The sequence below is a fragment of the Phoenix dactylifera genome, chromosome 17 (assembly GCF_051530095.1).
Source record: "Phoenix dactylifera cultivar Ajwa chromosome 17, Ajwa_hap1_PhDact_Kaust_v1.1, whole genome shotgun sequence".
Classification (NCBI taxonomy): domain Eukaryota; kingdom Viridiplantae; phylum Streptophyta; class Magnoliopsida; order Arecales; family Arecaceae; genus Phoenix; species Phoenix dactylifera.
In genome coordinates, this window is record NC_143206.1 from 6,050,446 (window position 1) to 6,074,252 (window position 23,807).

General features: G+C 37.3%; 2 protein-coding genes across 2 annotated transcripts; both read right to left on the reverse strand.

The window, feature by feature from the left end:
• Positions 1-389: 389 nt before the first annotated feature.
• Positions 390-4,217, reverse strand: LOC103696223 (putative disease resistance protein RGA3). The gene has a single exon (XM_008777766.6). It carries the CDS (start codon positions 3,984-3,986, stop codon positions 579-581), a length of 3,408 nt encoding a protein of 1,135 aa, XP_008775988.3. The 5' UTR covers positions 3,987-4,217; the 3' UTR covers positions 390-578.
• A 4,692-nt stretch (positions 4,218-8,909) lies between these two features.
• On the reverse strand, positions 8,910-23,095 carry LOC103696220 (WD repeat-containing protein 26 homolog). Its single transcript, XM_008777763.6, has 5 exons — positions 22,887-23,095; positions 21,511-22,416; positions 16,273-16,374; positions 10,527-11,156; positions 8,910-9,296 (listed from the first exon to the last, which is right to left on the reverse strand). Exons 2-5 carry the CDS (start codon positions 22,303-22,305, stop codon positions 9,075-9,077), a joined length of 1,749 nt encoding a protein of 582 aa, XP_008775985.2. The 5' UTR covers positions 22,306-22,416; positions 22,887-23,095; the 3' UTR covers positions 8,910-9,074.
• Between the last annotated feature and the right edge of the window lie 712 nt (positions 23,096-23,807).

Sequence of the window (23,807 nt, forward strand, 5' to 3'; positions counted from 1 at the left end):
AGAGTCGCAAACACCTAATAAAATCTTTTATTTTCACACGCACGACCCCACCAGCAAAAAGATGAATAAATAAAAATAGAAAATAAAAATGTGAAAAAGGGAGCAGTTAAAATGCATTAGATGATCCTATGGCTAGGGATTGTCTCAATAGTCACACCTCTCTGCTTGGCATCTAGATATTTCGGATTGGATTCTTGATTGGTGTATATGTAAAGCTTGAACGTAGATAATTATAATACAGTTACATCTCTCTCACTTAATCAAAAGGGATGGACTCTAAGATTCATATCTGCGTGCTGCTTCTTAGCGAGGATAAATGATCCTAATGAATTACCAACCATGAATTCAACTATGCCGTAGGAAGACTACAGAAAAATCAGCAAGGCAAGTTATCAAACTTTTTTTTTTTTGGCAGCAGAGAATCGAATCAATTCCAAAGCCACAAGTTACAACTATAGTTAACTGCATTGTTCAAGAAACATAGCAAACAAGAAGGAGAAATTACTAGATAGACCCGGTATAGTAGATCGGGACAATGGTCACTCACCACATGCAAGATGAATCATCACCCCATGTATTTACTCTTCAAGTTCAAAATTGGATGTTGATTCATTTTGCAAGTGTAATAATTCCTCTCTTAGGGAAGCAAAAAACAGGCTATAGAAGTCTCTAGGCTTGCCCTTTATACACATTGACCTACTTTCGAGGGAGCTCATTCGGTCAACGAGCACTTTCGGAATGCTTGGTAGGTAGTCGTTGCCATCATTGTTGTGATTATCATCACCATCATCATTGTCATCACTGTTGTGATCATCATCGTTGCCATCATCACCATCGTTCTCATCATCATCATTGCAGTCATCATTGTCATTGCCGTACTTGCAGTTTTGAATGCTTAAATGCTTCAGATTTGGAAATGCACCACTCTGGAAGGAAGATAGAAGCAGCTCATCATCTACATCCATCTCTAGTTCTCTAACAAAAGGAAAATCCGATGGCAGTGCTCTCAGCTTTGGGCATTCAACTATGCACAGCTTAGAGAGACGGGGAAGGAATTCTCCACCGCCTACTGCAGGCCATTCCTCCAAATCTGACATGAGCGACAGTGCCAACTCCTCCAATGCGGGGAATGCTGCTTCACCGCCATAGAACTCCGAGCCTAAACACTTGACAGCAGGAAGCATCAGTTGGAGGACCTTAAGATCTGGTAGCTGCCCGAGTGCTGGAAGGCACTTCATAGCAGGAAGCATGAGCAATTTGAGGACCCTAAGGCTGTGTAGCTGCTCCAATGCTGAAAGATGCTCACATCTAACACAGGATGTCAGAGACAGCTCGGCCAAATATGGAAGTGAAGACTCCATCAGCCACCATGGAAGTGTCTTGCCTACATATCCTTCGATCTCCAATACCTTCAGATTTTCGTGTGGCTGGAGATCTCTGAGCACATCCTCTACCACGTCAGCATCAGCATCCCAGTCTTTTGCTGCGAGTGCTTCGACAAATTCCTTCATACTTTCCCCCTCGTTCTCAGTCTCATCACATGGTTGCCCTGGTTTCACATAAGCATTCAAGTCCCATGACAATCTTAGTGAATGAAGGCTTTGTTTCTCCTTCAAGTTGGCTTTTCTGGCCTCTATAGCTTCACTTACATTTTCAAGTCCCCTAATATCCAATTCACCTGCAAGGTTCAGGCGACCAAGCTCACTAAGTCTGCAACTGCTCTTCCCATCAAGCACAAACAAGGGCAATGTCCTAAGTTGACTCAACTGTCCTATCCCTGGAGGCATGCAGACCAGTTCAAAACAATGATATATGTCTAGATGTATGAGGCTTCTCATGTTCTTCATGTTCCCTGGAAGCCTATGCAGGAAGTAACAATATCTGAGGCTCAGTGACTGCAGATTTAAAAGGGAGCTCAGGGATTCAGGCAATGTTCCGATCTGGGAAAACGAGAGGTCCAAGTTTTGCAAATTCCTGACATAACCAACAGTTTCAGGCAGTGCTCGAAGTTGTTTACAACCTAACAGGTCCAATATCTGCAGATTCTGGAGGTCACCAACAGTTTCAGGCAGTGCTCGAAGTTGTTTACAACATGACAGGTCCAATATCTGCAGATTCTGGAGAGCGCTGATACATGGTGGTAGTGTTTCGATGTCAGTTTGTGAGAGGTTCAGGTATCTTAGATGTTCAAGCTTAGTTACTGAAACTGGCATGGCTTTCATGGGACACTGGCTTAGATGTAATGCTCGTAGCAACTTCATTTTGGAGAATATAGCTTGAAGAACATCGTCTTCCTTATCCTCTTCCTTCGTCATGCCTCTGGATGCAACAAAATACAAAGTGCGCAGCCTTTCTGCATCTTTTAGAGGTTCCCATGCGGAATTTATCGGGCCTCTACATACGAGTGATGAATACCGACAACTTTGGGAAATTACTGACTTATTACCAGCATCTGCAACGGAACATTCATCACCTGCAACGGATCGAGCAAGATCGTGAAGGAGGTCGTGCATCTTAACCTGCCTTACCACACCATCTGTATCTTTCTGACCACTCTGGAAGAGCGATCTCGATAGCAACTCATCAACACACTGCAAACCCACATCTTCCAAGTATGTACTTCCATTAGATGATTGCACAAAGCCTTCTGCTATCCATAACTGGACCAATTCCCTGCTTCTTATTTCCTCACCTCTAGGAAATATTGAACAATATGCAAAGCATTGTTTCAGATGTGATGGCAGGTGATTGTAGCTCAGCATCAAAGCAGGTAAGATTTCATTTTCATCATTTGGTAAGTTCCAAATTTCACTCTCCTTGATGGCCAACCACTGACTCTCTCCTCTCCTGAACCGCATCAAACTTCCTAAAGCCTTTGCTGCTAATGGAACACCTCCACATTTTTTCACAATCTCCTTCCCAATGGCCACCAAATTTGGGGTCTTCTCAGAGCCCCCCAATCCAAATGCCCTCTTTTCAAATAATAGCCAGCAATCATCCTCTGATAGACCTGATAAAAAGTGCGGCGCGACTGTTCCCATGATAGAAGCAACTCGTTCACTGCGTGTAGTCACTACAACTTTACTTCCCCTAGCACTACCAATCAACATGGTTCTCAGCCTGTCCCATTTTTCATAATTCTCACTCCAAACATCATCCAACACCAGTAAAAATCTCTTGTCCTCAATCAAATTTCTGAGCTCATGCTGCATCAAATCCATTTCTGTGAGACTAAATTCGCTCCCGCTTACAGTTTCTATGATGGATCTAGTAAGCCTTTTAATATCAAAATCATCAGACACATAAACCCACATCATTTTTTCAAAATGCTTACGCACCCTCTGATCATTATAGACTAACTGGGCAACGGTCGTCTTACCCAGCCCTCCCAACCCAACAATAGCTATCACGCCAAGATCACTTTCATCAGACATGTCAATCAAGAAATCTGTTATCTTCTCTTTATCTTCCTCTCTGCCATAAACTTGTGATTCATCAATCAAAGAACCAGTCTCTTCTCTGACTGCAGTCTCGGTCCTAATGTTTTCAGCAACTCGCTCTTGTAGATGAAACTTGGTCCTCTCCCCTGCTATTTCTTCTAATCTCTCTCTAATCTTCTTCATCTTACGAGCTATCTTAGACTGAAACAGAAATGAGTTGGGGATTGAAGACAATTGACGCACCTTTTCAGTCATGTGGCCTTTGATCTCTGATCTTCGTTTCGCAGCTTTGGCCGCAGCCTCATCCAACACGTCGTCCACATCGTAAGCCACATCTTTGAGCTTTCTCAGCCATCCTCTGAGAGCTTTCTCCTTCACCTGCCTTGCCTCGGCATCCTCAAGCACATCATGGATTGTCGATAGAGTGCTCTCGAGCTTTCTCAATTCCTTGTCGACACCCATCGACAGCCCAAACTCCTTGAGGATTTTGTTGCCCAGCTTGTCAAACACCAACCTCAGGAGACTGGAAGCGACCACCTCTGCCATTGCTCCTTCGTCCACACCAACAAGGTAGCGATGTTCCTCAATGCTCTTCTACGTGCTTCTGTTGTTCTGATTGCTTGATCACTTTCTCAAACTCTAGATTCTGAGCACCATCAGCACATCTATGGAAAGGGGAGGAAGTTGCAGTGAACTTTCCGTGAAATAAATCCACTTACTTCCAGTATTATTGAGAGCCTTTCCCAATCCGTCACTAGGATCCATAAGCGTGTCCTTCCAACCACTTTAAATCGAATGACGACTTTCCGTGAAACTACAGTTCGCCCACAAGACTCCGAATTATAGGTTAGGTAGGAAGGTACAAAACTTGCACTTTGCTGGAAAAAAAACCTAAAAAACAACAACGTCATAAAATTACTCATAATTTTTTTTTCTTTCCTTATGTCATTAAATAAAATATTACTATAATTTATTGAGCAACAATAATTCACACAATTTATATAATTATTTAACAAATAAAATAATCAAGTAAGCTACAAACAAAAGATACAATTTTTATATAAAAAATCCTTCAATATAAAAGAAAAATTATGGGACCTAGTCCAGTAAAAAATTTCCACCATTTGAAATATTGTGGTTACAATAAATCTTCTTTAGTTAAATTAGAGGCTATACAAATATTATCAGAATTATATCTTAGCTTCCATAACGATAAATTCATCACTAATGAAGATGATTTTAAAAAAATAACAAAATAAAAGTTAAATCTCACCAAATATGGATATTTGAAATACCGAATGAATAAGATTTTTCAAAGATCCAAACCTATTAATTTATAGGTCCCAATGGAGGAAACAATATGCTAAAATTTTATCAAAATTAGAATAAAATCAACTATCCGATCATTCGACAAAGTAGAATTTGAACAACATCATCAATTCCCTGAACTTTCTGTTATATAGATCCACCTACTGGCTACTTCTTGCATTATTGAGAATCTACCGCAATCACACAATGGTTCCATGCACTTGTCCTTCTAACCACTTGAAATGGAATTGAGAACTTTTTGGCAGATTAAAGAAGAGAATAAATGAAATTTCCCTAAGAAGACTTTGAAAATAAGTTTCCTTAGAGGACTTAGGGGAACAATGATAGTACAAAGGTAGAGAGTTTGTCACAATTAATTGACAAAGCATGGATCCTTGATAGTGCATAGTTTGCATCATAGAGTGCTATGTAGCATTCGATGGTTGTCATCAAAAAATGGACGATTATCAAACAAGATTGCTTTGCATATCATATATAGTGCATTACTATTAATGGCTGTCCATTTTTCGATGGCAACCTAGAGCACTATACATGAGTCTGTGCTGTAGACTGCCCATCACAGAGGATTCTAGGTCTAATGGATTGGAGAGACTTGACTGTGTGGTCATATGCTTGATTTAAGCATGCACAAACCATCTATATGCTATCTTGTTCCCACAGCAATCAGGTTTTTTGTTGCCTTTATTCATTTTCGCAGCATCTATATACTTTGTTGAATTTAGGCATCCTTAGGCAAATCAACAGAAAACAGAACATATGTGCTTTATCTTTTCCAGACTTGGGCATCATTAGCAGATTGAAGAAGCCAAATTGGTGATAGGAACGTTCAATGCACTTGTTATAAAGATGAAAATTAGAATTGGGAAGGTTCTATTTACTTAGTTACAAAGATACCAAAGACCAGAAGAAAAGACTTGGAAGTCAAACCAGATATTGGCATATTGATAATGATGTAATGGTGGGTGGAGGGGGGCAAAATTAGATGGTAGTTTCTGCAGTGGGTCATATATAGGTGCTTGGCTTTATGCAAACCCATAAAATTTTTCCTTGTTATCATTAGTGAAACCAATTGATAATCTGACTGATAAGATGATGATGATGATTAGAAGAACATTTTTGTGATTTTCCCGTTCCTCAATAATTTCATACGTTGGCAAAGTTATTGAGAATCTTTCACAGTCACTCAGTGGAGTCCACGCGCTTGTCCTTCTAACCACTTTAAATGGGACTGAAAACCATCGGCAGATTAAAGAAGAGAATAAATTGAAATTCCCCAACAACACTTTGAATTGTGGGTTTGGTAGGAAGGTGCAAAGTTTGTCACTCTGCCGGAAAAAATAACCAAGCAACAACAATATCATAAAATTAGATGCAATTTTTTTCCTATTTATGTAATTAAATAATATAGTACTGTAATTTACCGAGCAACAATAATCCCCACAATCCATATAAGTATTTAACAAGTAAAATAATCAAATAATCCATAAACAAGAGATATAATTTTAATATAGAAATATTTTTTTAATATAAAGAAAAAAATTACGGAACCTAATCAAGTTAAAAACTCACTATTTGAAATAATGAAATTACAATAGATCCTTCCTAGTTCAATTAGAGGCTATATAAATATTATTAAGATTGAATCTTGACTTCCTTGATAATAATATCCATCATCAATAAGACTGATTTCAATAATAAACAACAAAATAAAAGATAGGTCTCACCAAATATGGATACTTAAATATCTAATAAAAAAGGACTTTCAAAGATCCAAACCATTTCGGCTTTGTTTTGTTCGTGGCTAGAATCAGAATCGAAATTGGAATCGGAATGAGATTTGAATACTAAACAAGAGTTCGGATTGGATTTTAGGGGATTTAGGCATTCCCATTCTCCTAGACTTCCTCCAACCAAGTAGCTAGAATATGAGTCACTTATTCTCGGTTCTATTTCAAAACCCAACTCCCTCCAACCAAACATATCTTTAATTTATAGCTCTCAATGCCAAAAATAATATACTAAAATTTTATCAAAATTAAGATAAAATCAATTATCTGGTTATTCAACATGGTAGCATCTCAAGGCTACTTTTGGCATCATTGCCCCTTTTTATTTTTTTAAAAAAAAAATCTGAAAACAGGAATTTTATTTTTATTTTTTTTAGATTACTAACAATAGAAAATATGTTTAATTCATTCTTTTTTCTTCTTCTTTATTTTTTTCACAATGAGGATCAGTTATGTGGGTGGCGATGAGAGAGAGGGGGCAAGATGGGGTCAGCATTGTGGTCGAGGATAAGAGAGAGCTTGATGTCAAGCAGGGAGGCAATCGAAAGAGCAGTAAAGAAAAAGAAAGTAAAGATAGAGCCAGTAATGTGACCAGGAATGAGGCATGACTTGGCTTTAGGCAGAGAGGTAGCTGGCAAGGCCCGAGGACCAGTGTGGTTGGCAGGAGCGATAGGGCTAAGGGCGAGATTGGGTGGAAGAAAAGGGGTTGAGAGTAGCGGTGTGCATGGGTTGGGTTGGATCGGTTTGGGAGCAGCGATGTCCACACTCCAACAAGGTAGGTAGTGATGTTTCTCAATGCTCCTCTTCTAGGTGCTTCTGTTGTTCTGATTGCTTAATCACTCTCTCAAGCTGTAGAATCCAATCACCATCAGCACTTCTAAGGAAAGGGGAGGAAGTTGCAGTGAACTTCCCCTGTTAAATGGATCCATCCGCTTCTGGTATTCTTAAGAATCTACCACAGTCATTCATTGGGGTCCATGCACTTGCCCTTCTGACCACTTTAAATGGAACTGAGAACTTTCGGCAGATTAAAGAAGAGAATAAATGAAATTTCCTCAAGAAGACTTTGAATAATGGGTTTCTCTGGTGGACTTGGGGGGACAAGGCTGGTAACAAGGTGGAGAACTTGCCATTGTTAATGGACAGAGCATGGATCTTCGGTGGTGGACAATTAGCATCGCAGAGTACTGTACAATACTTGATAGTTACCATCGGAAAAATGACTATCAAATAAAATAGCTTTACGTGCCATACATGGTGCACATTGATGTTAATGGCCGTTCATCTTCTAATGGTAGCCATAGAGCACTATACATCACTCCGCAATGTAAACCATGCACCATAAAGGCTTTTAGGTTTAATAGACTGGGCTGGCTTGACTGTGCGGTCATATGCTTGATTTTAGCATGCATAAACTATCTATATGCTGTCTTGTTCTCACAGCAATCAGGTTTTTTGTTGCCTTTGTTCATTTTCACAGCACCTGTCAACTTTGTTGAATTTAGGCATCCTTGGGCAAATCAAGAGAAGACAGAACATACGTACTTTTATCTTTTCCGGAATTTGGCATCATTAGCTGATTGAAGAAGCCAAATTGGAACTAGGAATGTTCATTGCACTTGTTATAAAGATGCAAATTAGAATTGAGAAGGTTTTATTTACTTATTTATAAAGATACCAAAGACCGGAAGAATAGACTAGGGAGTCGAACTAGGTAATGACATACTGATAATGATGCAATGGTGTGGGAACGGGGACTGGCAAAATTAGATGGTAGTTTCTGAAGCGTCATACATAGGTTCTTTGCCTACGCAAACCCATAGAATTTTTCCTTCTTATCATTAGTGAAAATGGTTGATAATCTGAATGATAAGATGACGATGATGATGATGATTAGAAGATCTTTTTCGTGACTTCTCCATTCCTCAATAATTCCAGAAATTGGCAAAGCGAATCATTAAGTCTATGCAAGTAGCAAAATTGGTGCCAAGCACATTAGATCAAGCTGCATCTCCTCAACCTCTCATTCGCAGACATGAAACATAAAAGTTTTTTAAGCTGCACCTCTTAATTCTGGCGTTCAATGGTAATCTGGGAGGGTATACCACTAAATAATCTGTCCAATGAACCATACCAAAAAGCACTTGTATCATTTGGCTGGTAAAAAAAAGTAGCAAGCAACAAAGTTTATGAATCTGCATACAGATATTGGGCCAAGTAAGTAAATGAGCATACCATGGTGATTCAATTGAAAGTCATTATTAAGCTTGATGCAAAAAGCTAAATTTACCTAGGAGACATGAAGACCGATAACATAACTTAAATTTCTATTCTGCTTCAATTAAGAAATGAATGGAAGAAATAAATAATCGTATTAGATGGTTTATGGGCTGGTAGCAGCTGTTCACGTTTACAGGCTTCTTTTGTATGACTGCCCACAAAATGGAGAACAAGGGGTTTATACTGTCAATGGACTGATTAAGGAATTTAAGAACCTGACCACTTGAATGGTCTCACATCATTGACATTTTCCATTGCAGTGGTGGATGACTCCATTGCTGTAAGCTTCTTTGCGTTTCAAGGTAGCCTTTTTTAGTCCCCAGATGCGGATTGTATGGTCATCACTGGCTGATGCAAGCATGTGAGGGTTTGCTGGGTTCCAGCTGACACAGTTGACAGCACCGGAGTGTCCTGGTAATGCCTCGATGAGATCTCCAGTTCCCCGATGCCAAATATACACCTGATATTACAATTATCCCGTCATCAGTAAGGACATCAACATTGTCTCCTCTTGGACAGGTTCAGTACAGACCAAAATTTCCAAACAAAAATTCATAGCAATGATATAGCCTCCTTTCTTAAGCTACGAAAGAATATGGTTTGCAATGTGAATTTCCAGAGAGACTGTAAAACTATGTATTCAGTTCTGTTACATTTCTTTGATCATCAATCCTCCACAACTAAATATCCAAGAATAACTGGATATTCAACAAAGTATGTCAATCAAAAAGCAACTATAGACTATGATATTATCCATAAGCTTAGTGAAAGAAAGATGGAGGAGGAAATTATTGATTTGACTTACTGTGGTATAGATTTAAGTAACACAGGAAGACTTTTTTTCAAGTTTATCCCAGTCATCGAAGCAGGAAAAAATAAGCAACAAAACTTTTAACTTGCCCAAAGTTCATGTTACGAAAACAAATATCTGGTCATTCTTTACATATTTTATAGGCATAATTGCAACGAAGAATTTATCTTACTCATCATCCACTAGGAGACAATCACAATATCATCATTCAATTTTCTATGGTTGTCAACTATTAATGATCACAGCAGTAAAAGCAAAGCAGTCAGCAGATCAATTGCAGTTCATGCAAAATTAAAGGGCTCCAAGTGATAGAATCAGAAAATAAAAAACTTACTTGTAAGACAGACTGCTATATGTATTTGTACGTTATAATGAGTAAAGCTATTATTCATTTTATAAGTTCACCAACTGAACATCCATATCAATCAAAATACACAACTTAAATAGTGATATTTCTAAGAAATTTAAGCAGTGTTGGAAGCTTAAAAATAAACGATTTTGAATATTAACATACTTTTCTATCCTTCTTATATGTGTGCTAACTTTCTACTTTATTGCCTTTTCAAAATCCAAAACTCTCAGAGAATTAACTACACCTGATATGGGAGTATGCCTTATCAAAACATATCCATGCACACACGTAAAGGATCATATTATCAACTGAGACTTTCCAAGCAATCTAACCTGATCCCATATCTCCAGTTGGATAGAAATCCATTAGCAATAGGCAGTAAACCAAAACCACAAGTTACCATGTTTGCTTCTCTCAGTACATTGTCTTACTGAAACATGCATGAGCCCAAAATGCAGGGCCAGTGATTACATAAATGCTCACAACTGACTAATCTTAACAAACAAAAAGAATTAAGTGCTTCATACCTGGGAATCTTCACTTCCACTAGCAATGAAAGCCTCTTCATAACCCCCAAAACAAGACCTTATTAGAAATCGGCTGCGCTTGTGACCTGTGTATCTGGTGACAAGTATCGGATCATCCGTTACGCTCCACAAGTGAATCTCCTGGTTCAGTAGATTTATGAGCAAAAACTTGTCGTCTCCTGATAGTGAAAACGAAGTAACTGTCTGGTCCTCTTCAATCAGCTTCTCCAGCTTTGCTTCCCTGTCAAGCAACAGAATTGCAGTTTCCCTGCATATGCTTATTATCCACCTGCCATCTTTCGTGACTGCCATCTCAGAGCTCCTAGTAGTTCGCTGCCCTTTCCAAGATTCTAGTTCTTTCCCATCCAAATCCCACAAGCAAGTGCTCTTATCTTCCACACAAGAAAAAATTTGTCTTCCATCAGGGAACCAGCCACAAGAGATCAGGCCAAGACCACTTTTTGCATAGACATGGAGGCAATCTCCAGTACGAACATTCCAACGCCTTACAGTTTCTTCCATTCCACATGTGAGTAGCTGGCGGTCATCAGGGCTCCACGCGACCATCAGCACAGGTGTCCGATGACCAGTTAGCATGTGCTTCAATGACAGTTCCCCATCTTCATGGACCTAAAATAAAATAGGAAATAGTGTTCATCTAAGCATAAGAAAGATGGCTAATTTCAAACAGGAGAGGAACTCAAGTATTACTTCCCTTTTAAGAGAGGAAAAGATACATCTGCCATCATAAAATTGGCAGAATTTCCGTGACATCAAGCAAAAAATTAAGTGGGTTCAGCTGTCTTTCTAAGGGAGGTAACAAGAACTGAACCAAGATTGTTTTTTAGGAGACAAAATACTAGTGCTTTTGAAGTTCTATTCGGATCCACTTAGAGTGCCTATGCAATATCATGGAGAGTATCTACCATTAATAAAAAATAGATTATAGATGTATATATAATGTAAATATGGAGGATACCTCCAAATATTTCAACTTCAGTTCTCTAAAGAAGTTGAGAGTAAGTCCAAGTTTGCTGGAGTTGACAGGTACATGCTGTACTGTCTGCTACACGATATATCTCAGATCATTATTCACCTTGGGTCTGTTCTTGCTTAGAGGGGAACACGAAGCCAAAAGGTGAGAATGGAGAAATGAAAGTAAATGAGTAAGGGTGGTTACTGTTATGGTCCTAAAGAGGGTTTAGGATTTCAAAGTAACAAATCCTGGTTTAGGAAGTAAATATGTGTTCGTTGGAAGATGAAATAAATTACAACATATGGAACATGGAGAGTTCTTGGTCCATAACTGGAACATGGTTGGTAAAAACAATAACTAGACAGTTTTCAGTTGTAGAGATCACTCACTTAACAATTTACACCTAGGGACCAATCAATCCCGTAATCAAGGGTTCCACTCATCAGAAAAGAAATCTTCAAGTTATCCCAAAAATAGAAGAAAAATGTGGAGAGACAGCAATTGAGAAGACAGAAGACTGGCTTTTTTTTTCACTTTGCTACTTTTCAGCATATGATCAAAGATTATTTTCTTCTTTCCATTCAAGGACCTTTTGTGTCAATCCATCTTCCACTCATCAAAAAAGAAATCTTCGAGTTATCCAAAAAAATAGAAGAAAAATGCAGAGAGACAGCCAATGAGAAGACAGAATAGGGGTTTTTTACTTTGATATTTTTCAGCATATAATCAAAGAATATTTTCTTCTTTTCATTCAACATTTATTTTTGCGTTAGTCCACCTTCAATAAAGAAAGTAGAGGGGAAAATTTAGGAGAGATGATAGGGTTTTGAAGTGATATTTTGTTAATGTTGCAAGAAAGATGTACTTCTCTACTTTCCAAATGCTGTCCATCATTGTTGACTTTCCATAATATTAGGATCAGGATCCACCATCAAGGAATGTGGGAAGTGACCTGATGCCAGAAATTCAGTTGACTTAAAGTTAGAAAAATTTCAAATTTGAGTGTCTTTCCTCCTAATTCTGATTGCAAATCAGATCTTAGAAGTTTAACAGATCTAATCATGAGAGTTAGTATAAAAGAAAAAAAAAAAAAACAAGATCCATCTTGGATGGTCGAATTCATGGTTTTACTAATCCGTTCCAGCCAAAACTGATCAATTTCCACCAAGAGCAAACTGAAACTGACCCAAACTGAAACTGACCCCCAGTTTCAGATTTTGGTCTGTTTCAGCAGTTACAGTTAGTTTTTAGCAGAAACTGGTCAATTTCGGCCAAAATTGGCTAAAGGTAGCCATAAATGTTTTTTTAATCTTTCTTTTGATGTTTTCTATCATATATTTGTTATTTCTTTGTTTAATGTACATCAGCTATGTACTATGTAATACAAATTTCAATGGATTTTCTTTGTTTCTTGAGCTAAAAAGAAATATAAAATAGGTATAATTCTTAACGGCCAAGACAGACTTCTAATAACCCTTATCTTAGTATTTTACAATATAAACAACTATATAGAATATATTTCACAAAAATATTACTTTTATGTACAATAAATAAAACAGTTCATAATTTTTTGAATTTGTGGGGAACCATCTCATTTTTATCCTCATCTCTATCAATACTCCAACCCACATTGTGCCAATGATGATTGCCGCTATTAACTCATCTTTCAATAATATGTGGTGTTGAATAGGTAAAGTTGATTTATTTTATACTCCCGTATACTTGTATTGTTAGTTTATGCTTGATTGCTTGATATTGGGTATTTCACTTAAGAAATTGGTACACTCATGTAATATATTTAACATAAATTCAACATAATTTAATTTCAGATTAAAATTACTCAAATTTTATAAATTATGACTCCAGATAACTTAAAACACAATCAAATGATACCTTGATTTCTTTTTTTTTTACCATCTTTCAGATTTTTCCTAGCTTTTTTAGTTGAAACTCCGAAACTTGAAGCAGAACTGCTGAAATCGCTGAAATTGCCAAAACCAAAACTCCAATCAAGGTATCGAAATAGAAACCAAAACTAAGTCAAACGTTCATCCAATTTATGTATTATTTGATATGGTGACTCAAGCAAAATGCAATGTGAAACTTAAGCCACCTGAAGGAAAGTTTGGGCTATTTGATTATACTTATACAAGATGCAGCAATTAATGAGAACTTAAAGCCTTTGTAAACTTTCAAAATAATTAAGGATCGTATTGTTGTAGCAAGAGCTCGACGCAGCTGGAACATCTAGTTCCATCAGGAAATAGTCAGTACTTTACCTTGAGAAAAGGTAAAAATGAAAAGCCTTCTCTTTATCAAGCTTACACAGGGTACAGGTACTTCATTTTGATAAAAATATGAAAAGCACAATCATTCAGATCTAGTGAGTTATCCAAGGAAAATAGTTTGATCCAATAAATTCAAAAGGGCAATTTACCGAATCCTGCTGAAGATTGATCATTTCTTTGTTGATAAGTAGTAAAAAAGACTAAAAGAAAATGCAGAGTGCATCATACCAAATCAAAAGACAAAAAAAAGAATTATAATGAAAAGAAGCACATCTCACCCCACAGAGGAGCCATAAAGGAGGTCAAGACTTCAAATTTGAAGAATGAAAGAAAGCACAAGCGACAGCCCCACAAAATGGAACTTCTAAATTTTTTTGAGTTCTCTTTCCAAGAGATAACATGCAAATATGGGTGAATCAGCTTATTAAGAGTTTATTTAAGTAAAAAAAAATTGATCTTCCTTTGCATGTAGATTACGTAAGAAAAAATTTATAGTGCAACAATAAGGTTTGAAACTTTGTATGACTCAGAATGTTGGGCAATAAAGTGGTTCCCAGAAAACAAAATTGAATGCAGCAAAAAACAGAATTATGAGATGGACGTACTGAAAAATAGGAAGCATAGTGGGAAATAAGGATGTATGAGGAGCTCTAATATGGTATGGCCATGTGAAAAAAAAAAATCAAAGATGCTCTAATAAGAAGGAGATACTTTAATTTTTGTTGAAGTATATACAACAAGGAGAGAAAGGCCTAATGTAACATGGATGGAAGTTGTCAAAAAGGATATAGAAAAGCTTGATATAAAATCGGAGGTAGCCATAACTAGGGATAATGAGGATTCATAGACAATACCTCAAATAGCTTGGACAAGGCTTGATGATTATGATTATGATTATACACCATTTTCCCTTTATTTGTAGTTTTCCAAAGAAAAAGGGGTATGTCTATATGCTCCCACCAATCTTATCTTGATCATGCTCTAAAAATAAGGGATGCACATTTGATCATGCATTTGTCATATATATCCAAGAACACAGAAGTAGATCCTCCATGTGAATGATGGTCCATATACCAGGCATGCCGTCTTTCGCATCATATAATCTCACAACTATGAGAATCCATATCTATGCACATACAACAGAGATCAACAACGCATAAGGGGGTCTCTGAAATGAATAGATAACAAAACAGCCTAGACCATAACTGAGCATTGGAGAGTTCAAACTTAAGAATTTCCAAAATTACAAATCAAAGTTTAAGCGTACTTTCAAATTTCTTGCTGAATCATTGTGGAAAGACATGCAGGGGTATAAACGAGCTGAGCATAGTGAGCCAGGCCTAGCTCAAGCTCGGCTCATTCTCTAGTCATGCTGAACTTGAGCCAGCAAGTTTAATTTTGAGAGCAACTACAGCTGTTCACAAACTGCTTGTTTAAGAAAGCTGGTGAGAGCTTGAGATCACTCAAGGACTTTATTGATATACTTTGAGCTAATTCCCCTGGTTGTATATTAACCTTATAGTCGAATTCATTCGATTTGATATACATATATTTTATAATAGAAAAATATAAAAATTTATATAAAATTTAAATAATGCATAATATTTATAAATTCCTTATATTTGATATTTTGAGCTTAATCCAGCTAAGCTAAAGCATGCTAAGCATAGCTCTAACTTGGCTCATTTGCTAATCTAATAAGCCAAACTAAAACCACATTTTTGGCTGATCACAAGCTGCCTCGCAAACAACTCACTCATTTGGCAGTTCTACATACACTTATTGATGATCGAGCACTCAGAAAAAAAATGGCAACAAAGATGGTAGACAGGCTTATGATTTTTTTAAATAAGGGTATCTATGTTTTTCATGAGATGAAGTACTTCCATATATCGAAGAAAAGTCAGGTAAAAGTTTAAAATCTACAATACAAAATGAAAATGGAGGGACTTCTTAAAGAGACAAGTGGTTTGGCTGGCAAAGTCCTTATGCAGGCACATTTATATCTTTGGATAACAGCAGCTCACAGTGTTGAATGATAGTAGACTTACACAAGGGCATCAATGACAACATTGTTCGCTATACTAGATCTAGAAGAAACCTACTGAACGAGATCACTTGATAGAGATGATGGAATCAAAGGGTGAGTCCTCTAATTTCTTCTCCTGAAAAGCTTTCGTAAATGGCTTGCAAAATTTCTATTGAATCTATCTCTGAAACGAGCATATATCACAAAAAGAAAAAAAAAAAATCAGCATAGTTGAAAAAATTCATATCGTTCACTATTTTATCTTACAAATAAACAAGTAGCAAAATTATGTAGCATCCTCGCCACTAAGAATATGGAGAAGGCAACAAAAGTAAACTCCAATTCTAACCGCATGTTAAACCAGATTGATGGGAGAGATCAAGTTACCAACAAGGTTATGAAAAAGGGAGAAGACTAAGCAATCTCCAATCAAAATCCAAAATTAAAAGTTACCTCCCATATAATTGCAGATCTATCACTCGATGATGATGCTAAATATTTCCCATTATTTGAGAACTGCAAAAACCATACTTCATCATTGTGTGCTTGCAATACCTGCTCCAAATCAGTAGTATATTAGCTTAGAAGATTGTCAATAACTAAGTTTCTAAAAACTGAAATTAATCAAAACAATAGCTTATGCAAGTTGATCAGATATATTTTTCATATCGTACTACAAAGCTGAAACCCCAAGGGTTGCCAAAACTTCCCTGCAATCTTTGATATGTTACACATAAAATATATACGCTCTTCTTTGTTGATGCATGTTGTTTGTGTTAAAAAGGTACCTAGGTAATTGGTCATGCTCACTCATGGTGTATAACTGGGAAAAATCAGTTTCAGATTGAAAATTTCGTGTGACAATATTACCATGATGACTGTGAGATTGAGCATTCAATCTAAAATTTAACATAAATAGGCACAAGGTTCCATAATTAAGGTAGTGCTGGATAAACACACTTCAGATATTACTTGGTTTTCTTTCACCCATCAGGAACTGCTTGCTATTAGCAAGATTAAGACACTTAATATAACCAATACTCTAGCAGGCATGAAGCTGATAATACCTACTTTAGTCCATAGAATAGGTTTTGACATTTGAGACCATCTTAGTTAGAAACAGAATTTTTTCATCTGTCCTCTTTCTTGTTTCTTCTCTTCCTTCTAGCCTCTTTCAAGTTTCACCTCCCCCTCCCCCCTTCTCTGCCCCTTATCTGGAATGCTTTCATGACAGAGATTTTTCTGCTAGGATAGTAAGAAGATGAATAATGAAAATAGAAGGAACAACTAAAGCTACTTGAGCAAGATAATCCAAATAGCCAACAGCTTTCTCCAAGTAGTGCGAGGGACCATGACTTATGTCGGCAACCGAAACATTTGCCTAAAGAGAGTTTGTATAGCATTTTATTCTTTTGCACCATAGATCTTGGTTTATGCTCAGATTTCTCAAGAATATCAGCTATATATGGTGCAATATTGGTTCAATTTTCTGTCATCATGCACAAAATCAACCTTATGGCACCTCTAGGGGCACATGATGTAAGAAAGATAACTAGCATGATATGAAGTTTTGATTTCAATTCTGATACTAGGTTATGAAGAAATTCAAAGTGAGCCAATTGTTTTATGTAAGTTTGCCTATATTAGAGCCTTAACCAGATAGATATTAAAAATTTTATGCATTAGCATGCCATCAAATAATAAAATGACATATTACAAAATAATGTGAAACATATATAATGATTATTTTTCTCTTTTTTCAGAAAACGAATTATATAAATAAATGCATTAATAGATGCACATTTGCATCCCATATATACATACAAATACATTGTTTTAAGATAAAACTGCCTAAATGATGTCCTCAAAGGTCTCTGATGTCCTCAAAGGTCTCAAACAATACAATATTCTTAGAAATGATATCATAGTGTTTCCTCAATTCATTTGTTCTAATTTATCAATTTCGTCCTTTTTTAATTTCTCTCATTTTTTAAATCTAAAACTAACAAAACTAGGCTGAAGATACTAAAACCACTGGAACTGCCTAAACTGAAACTCATTTGACCCTTTCAAGGTCAAAATCAAACTAGTGTTCAAACCTAAATACCTAATGAGAGTGCAACTTATAAGCTATGTTATGAAAAAATGGCCCAAAAAGGAAAAAAGGAAAAAAAAAATTGATGCATTTATTAGTGTTATGTCTTGGAACATATCCTACAAGCAAAAACCCCATAGGATATAATTATGGTAGAGGAGAAAAACTAATGCAAAGGAAATCTGGTTTTTCTACAAATATATAACACATAAGGAATAATGTCAATGTCAACTTTATATGTTGATCTTTTCCAATGAATACTAGAGTATGTATAGTTACAGCCAGTGCTTGCTGTGTCGATACCGGGCCCCAGACCGGTTGCTCAGCGGCACAAGTCAGAACGGCCCCGTGCCGTGCCGTGCCGGCCCTGTACCGATATAGTAGAAGAGGCTGAGGAGAGGGAGAATAGGAGAGAGAAAAAGAGAGAGAAGGGAGAAGCTAAGGGAGGCCGGCGGAGAGCCGGTGGAGAGCCGAGGAGCCGCCGCACAGAGGAGGCGGAGGTCGAGGAGACGTTGCGCGGAAGAGGCGGAGGCTGGGGAGCCACAGAGGAGGGGCTTCGCCTCCGGTCTCCTATTTCGTTCGAAACGGACGATCGGAGGAGCGTCATTTTATTTTTGCGACTTTTACTTAAAAATAGCAAAAAATAAAAGGGCCCCCCTCTGGTCCTCTATTTCAGCGGAGCCCCTCCTTCACGACTCCCTGGCCTCCACCTTCTCCGTGCGGCAGCTCCGCAGCCTCCACCTTCCTCTCCCTCTCCCTACCTCTCCCGCTCTCTCTTTTTCTCTTTTTCTCTTCTTCTCCCCCTCTGTCACCGGTCTCGCTTTCATTGCTGAAACCGTCCCGGTCCGCCGCCGGTATGGCTCAGGATGGTTCCACCGATCATGATTATAGCCTTTTGAAATTTTTAAAAACTAATTGACTATATTGGAAGAGGCTAGGAAATCACTACAAGCTTAGAGGATTGATGTTAGGCTAAGAACCGAGCATTCTCCAACTCCAATATTTTGATCCTTTAACCTGATTTTAGAAAGATGACATTGTTGATTTTACAAATATTATGCAGGTCTCGTAAGGATTTATATCTTATTATAAATTCATTAATTCCTTCAAATGCGCAAAGATGTTTCTCTAATTTATAAGATTGTGTAACATAGTATTATATGGAATGATTCAATGATGCATGTTACGAGAAATAATCCAAAAGTACCATATCACGGGCTTTGCCAGATCGATGGTTAGAGGAGGTCAAAACATGCAATTAAAAAGTGGGTCGGAATATAAGATGAAAAGCATTGTACATGGGTGGCATGCATAAAGCTTTCGTAGAGCAATGAAGTCTTTGTTATTTAGATCATTCCATTTATCCTAAGGCATAAATACAGCCACACCCCTACACGCATTCATGGGGAATAAGCATGACACTCAAGTATGAGTCTACAAGAGATGCTTGTAGAATAAAACAATTTGAAAGACACCCAAATCTAACACTCATACCAAAATCAATGTAACATAGAGTGCAATCCCATCCTTTTCCCGAAACTATACATGACATGGGTTTTGACCTGCCTTAGACTATTAAACCTTTTCTTGAGAATTTGAAGATAATATTAAGCCAAATGAAGAAAATATACCCAAATCTACTGACCACTCTCCTTATGTTTCCTCTCCTCACCCAACAGTAAGGAAGCAACAATTCCTCTCTTACTTTCCTGTCAAACCAAATCTAATCAAAGATGGATAAGGGATAAACTTAGTTCCATCTAGACAGAATCAACTCTGGATATTTTTGAGTTATTCAACCATAACTGATCCACTAAGTTGGGTCTGAATTTTATGGGCTTTTTGGGACATTTAAATCGATACCTATAACGCCTTTTAGAAGGAGCTTGAAATTTTGTAAGTTTTCAACTTGAAAATTATTTATTAAAATTTCATTGATGAATTTAATTCCTCTCTTCTTTAAACTTCCCAACTTTGCATAATAGACCATTGTTTTCTATCTTCTACCATTTTGAATAATAAATTATTTCATTTGTTGTGTCACAAATCGTGCACGACACAGGTTTAAAGGTTGTTTGCTGGCAGGGGGAGATTGAAATAAACAAGGTCATTGTGGGTGTCCATTCTCACATGGCCTTTCTTGACCATGCTTCAATCCTCAACTTAACAACCTTCTACAACTGATACTCAACCTTATCACCCTCATCCACCCTTTTATAGGCCCCTATTAGTCTCATCCATCTAACTCCAACAGCTATCACCATCATCCATCCTTCTCGCCCATGCTACAGTACACACCCCTCTCATCAAATTCAACATTGTAAATACTCCATATAACTCTTACCCCTGCCCCCCTACCTCCTCCCTCGATCACCCACTCTTAACCTAGCCAACCACCAAACACTCTGAATATCGTTAATCTCCTCCACGATTCTTGAGATCCCTTCCAATTGGCCCCCGTTCAACCCTATGACACAACTCTACCCTAAGTGTTTTCCTCTCTCACTCCCACTGCTCAGCCTTCCTCTCACTTCATGGAAGAAAATGAGATTGGGGTTAATTATATTTTTCTATGATGTATAACAAGTAACCATTAGCTAATTTCAGAAGAAATTTATCCCATCCAAAAAAAATAAAAAAAAATTATGGAGAAAGTAAATTCCAATTGGAATAACAATTCATATCCCTTCTTTTTTCTCTTCGTTGAATCAAATGGGACTTTAGCCTATCTGATAAATCCATGTCCAAGGGAGTTCAAAATGTTATTTTGGTTCTAGGCAAACTCAAAAGGTTCCATTAGAAAGTTCAATCCTATCTTCAAACAAAGTCAAGATTTCATGATAACTCTCTATATGCTATACAAACTCACAAACCATCTTTTTACATCCCATGCAATCCCCTCATCCTAGATACTTCAATACCTGACCCTGGTAACCCTTTGACGAGCTATCAAAGCTAAGGTCTTAGTATGACTCAAGTCTAAAATGCAATATGTTCCATCGTTTCATCTGAACCTACATGTTGCAGCTCACCTCGAAATTGCAACTTATTTCCCCTCTTCCCACCTATACTTCCACAATCTCTTCCCTTTGTTTTCCCTTGCCTCAACTGCCAATCAATATTTTATGCAATGGTGTTGCTAGTGTAACATATGATTTGGTGGCACCATTAATCAAGTAATAGACTATAATATATGTCAACAAGGTATCTGAAATCAAGAACTCCTGAATGGAGTGCTTATGGTTTCAGATTAAAGATTTCATTCTAAATGAATGTTTTATAGCACTAAATTCTTGGAATTTGTTCTCGATATTGGCTTCTATGATATCAATGTTGCACTCCTTTGTCCAGAAAGTTTGGAAGTGCATGAGAGTATAAAGAATAATTTATGTCAAAGAATTCCCAAGGAAAGAGAATCATAGCTAGATAATAGAACACAATGCTCAAACTAATTTTCCAAGAAAAGAATCGGATTTGGTGGGAAGGGGGGGGTGGGGGGGGTGGGGGCACACGCACAGATAAAGAGAGAGAGATTGAAATGCTTTACTTATGTAATGATAAAAAAGTGTAATTCTCTATCAGATACTAGTTCGAACCTGCACTGTATGAGAAGGAATCTGGTCTTTCCCACATTGATGATCGGCGTACAATGACAGCGAATTATCCAAAGAGTTGTGGAAATAACAAGATTCCCGTTGCACACTGAGAGCCTGTTCAACCAAATGCTCTAATCTTCTCTCAGGTATCATAATCGTGGGAGGAAGCAATTTTTGCAAGTCCTCCAGAAGCTTCAGTCGTGAGTTTGAAGTCTCAATTCCCAGATTGGCAAGCCCATGTAACATTCGCTGCTGAGGAGAGACAATACAACAAGAAAGCTCGTGCACTTGTTTTTTGTCAATGCCAAGAGGAGTTATCTCACTTCTCAATGTCTTTAATGCATCAACGACTCTATCATTTTCCATGAGTTCAAAGAATTTCTGCTTTAATATCAAAAAAGATACAGATTTTATGATACTTTCATCACCAAGTCCTATTTTATGCAACGTAACCACACTTTCATCCCAATTTCCATCAAGAACTTGCTTCCTGAAAAGATTCACTCCAGAAGAATGCAAGTATATCCCTGACTCTTCCTCCAAAGCTGCTCCACTACTCTCATAACCAAGAGAATAAAGAGCCTTTGTAATGATCCTCACAAATTCCACCCTTTTAATTAGTCCTTTAGAACCAACCACATAATCTTTCCCTTGGGGTGGTAAAGGCCTAGCCATTGAGCCTCCCAAAGGACTGATGCGCTCTGAAAGAAATGACTTATCACGGAGACTCCCCAAATCTTCTGAGGATGATTTCATACGTTTTGAGGGTGGTTCATCGTCTTCAACTCCTCCCATGAAATGTCAGAATCAGCCCATATATATATTTGACAAGGCAAGATATTGACTCTAAACAAAGATCTTTGCAAAAGCTTTAGCAATTGGCGAGATGATTGCAACAAAAGGTTCCTACATAGAATAATGAAAAAAAAAAAGTTAGAATCCCTCAGAAATCAAATAGAACTAGTTGAGTTCAATCTCCAGCAGGCAGATGCACCATTAAATAGTTCAATTAAGAAGTCTAAGGGGGAAAAAGAAAAATCTTTATGAGTTTACTTGGAATTAAAATGACCTCATGATCTATTCTGTAAAACCTGAATGAAAGGGATGTCGATTGTCAGTCCGCTTGGAATTCTCTTTTTTTCCTCTGGAAGCTTAACCTATTTTTATTAGGATGGAACAAGTTTCTTCCAATTTTAAGTAACGGTTGATTGTTATACTTAACTGCAAATTATAAGCACCCCCAATCTCACCTTTTCTCATGAGGTGAGAGGAAGACTAAGTTCGTCGGTGAAATGCGGACGAGAGAGAAACGTTAATGGATGATGGAGGGGGTCTCGAGAATGTGAGAGAGAGAAAGAGAGCAGAGAAGAAGTCACCTCAATCAGCGGCCGATCAGAAGAGTGGTCGATCCCGAGCTCCAGAAGCCTCGCCGACCTGCCACCGTCCGAGATCGAGCCGAGAGGTAGGAGAGGCGGGAGAGCGCTCTCGGCGTGCCCTAGGTCGGAGAGAGGCAAGGGAAAGAAGAAAGAGTGATCGACCCTTCCCGACAATGCTATCCTCCGCACAAAGGTATAGGCGTATCAAATTGGTGAGGAAGAAAGAGAAATTTTTTTTTTATTGGGTTCTAATGGATCCAATACTAGTTTATTCAAATTTATATTTATTTTATTTAAATAATATAAATATAAATATAATGAATATTAATTGGATGCAAATATTTATATTCATATTTATTTTAAATAGATGTGGACATAAATTGAATATCCAAAATATAAATGTAAATATAGATATAGATCGAATAATTAAATTTTATAACCACGAAATCAAAAATATTACTAAGTGGATACTAAAACAAGTTAATTACATGTTAATACAGTCATTTATTTTTCTTAAAAGTTAATGAGTGTTATATAAAATTAAATAGGATTATAAATAGAATCGAATACTGGGATATGGATCGGATAGTTGTTTATCTAATCTATATCCTTTTTTTAATAAATATAGATTTGGATACGAATATTAGTCGGATACTTAAATTTCTATCCGTGTTCGAATAAATTTAGATACGAAAATAAATCCAGATAGATATTATCCGATCTACTTTCACACCTAAATGGATACCTAAATAAGCCGATATTTATTAACAGATAAAAATATAAATTAGATATTAGTCATACAAGTGATATATAAGCCTAGTATATTTCTTTTTTTTTATCCAATTAGATTTGTATTTGATATGGCTCGGATTTTCCACTTATTGAAATTATGCCCACCAACACGGCCAACCAATGAGAGCG

Bases quoted from the DNA above. Each gene is read 5' to 3' on its own strand.
- LOC103696220 (XM_008777763.6), bottom strand. From the start codon at position 22,305: ATGGGAGGAGTTGAAGACGATGAACCACCCTCAAAACGTATGAAATCA. The intron at 16,375-21,510 runs GTTCGAACTAGT...GATTTGGAGCAG, and splicing joins TTCCTTCTCATACAGTGCAG to GTATTGCAAGCACACAATGA. The intron at 9,297-10,526 runs GTATGAAGCACT...TTGTAATATCAG, and splicing joins GTGGAAGTGAAGATTCCCAG to GTGTATATTTGGCATCGGGG.
- LOC103696223 (XM_008777766.6), bottom strand. From the start codon at position 3,986: ATGGCAGAGGTGGTCGCTTCCAGTCTCCTGAGGTTGGTGTTTGACAAG.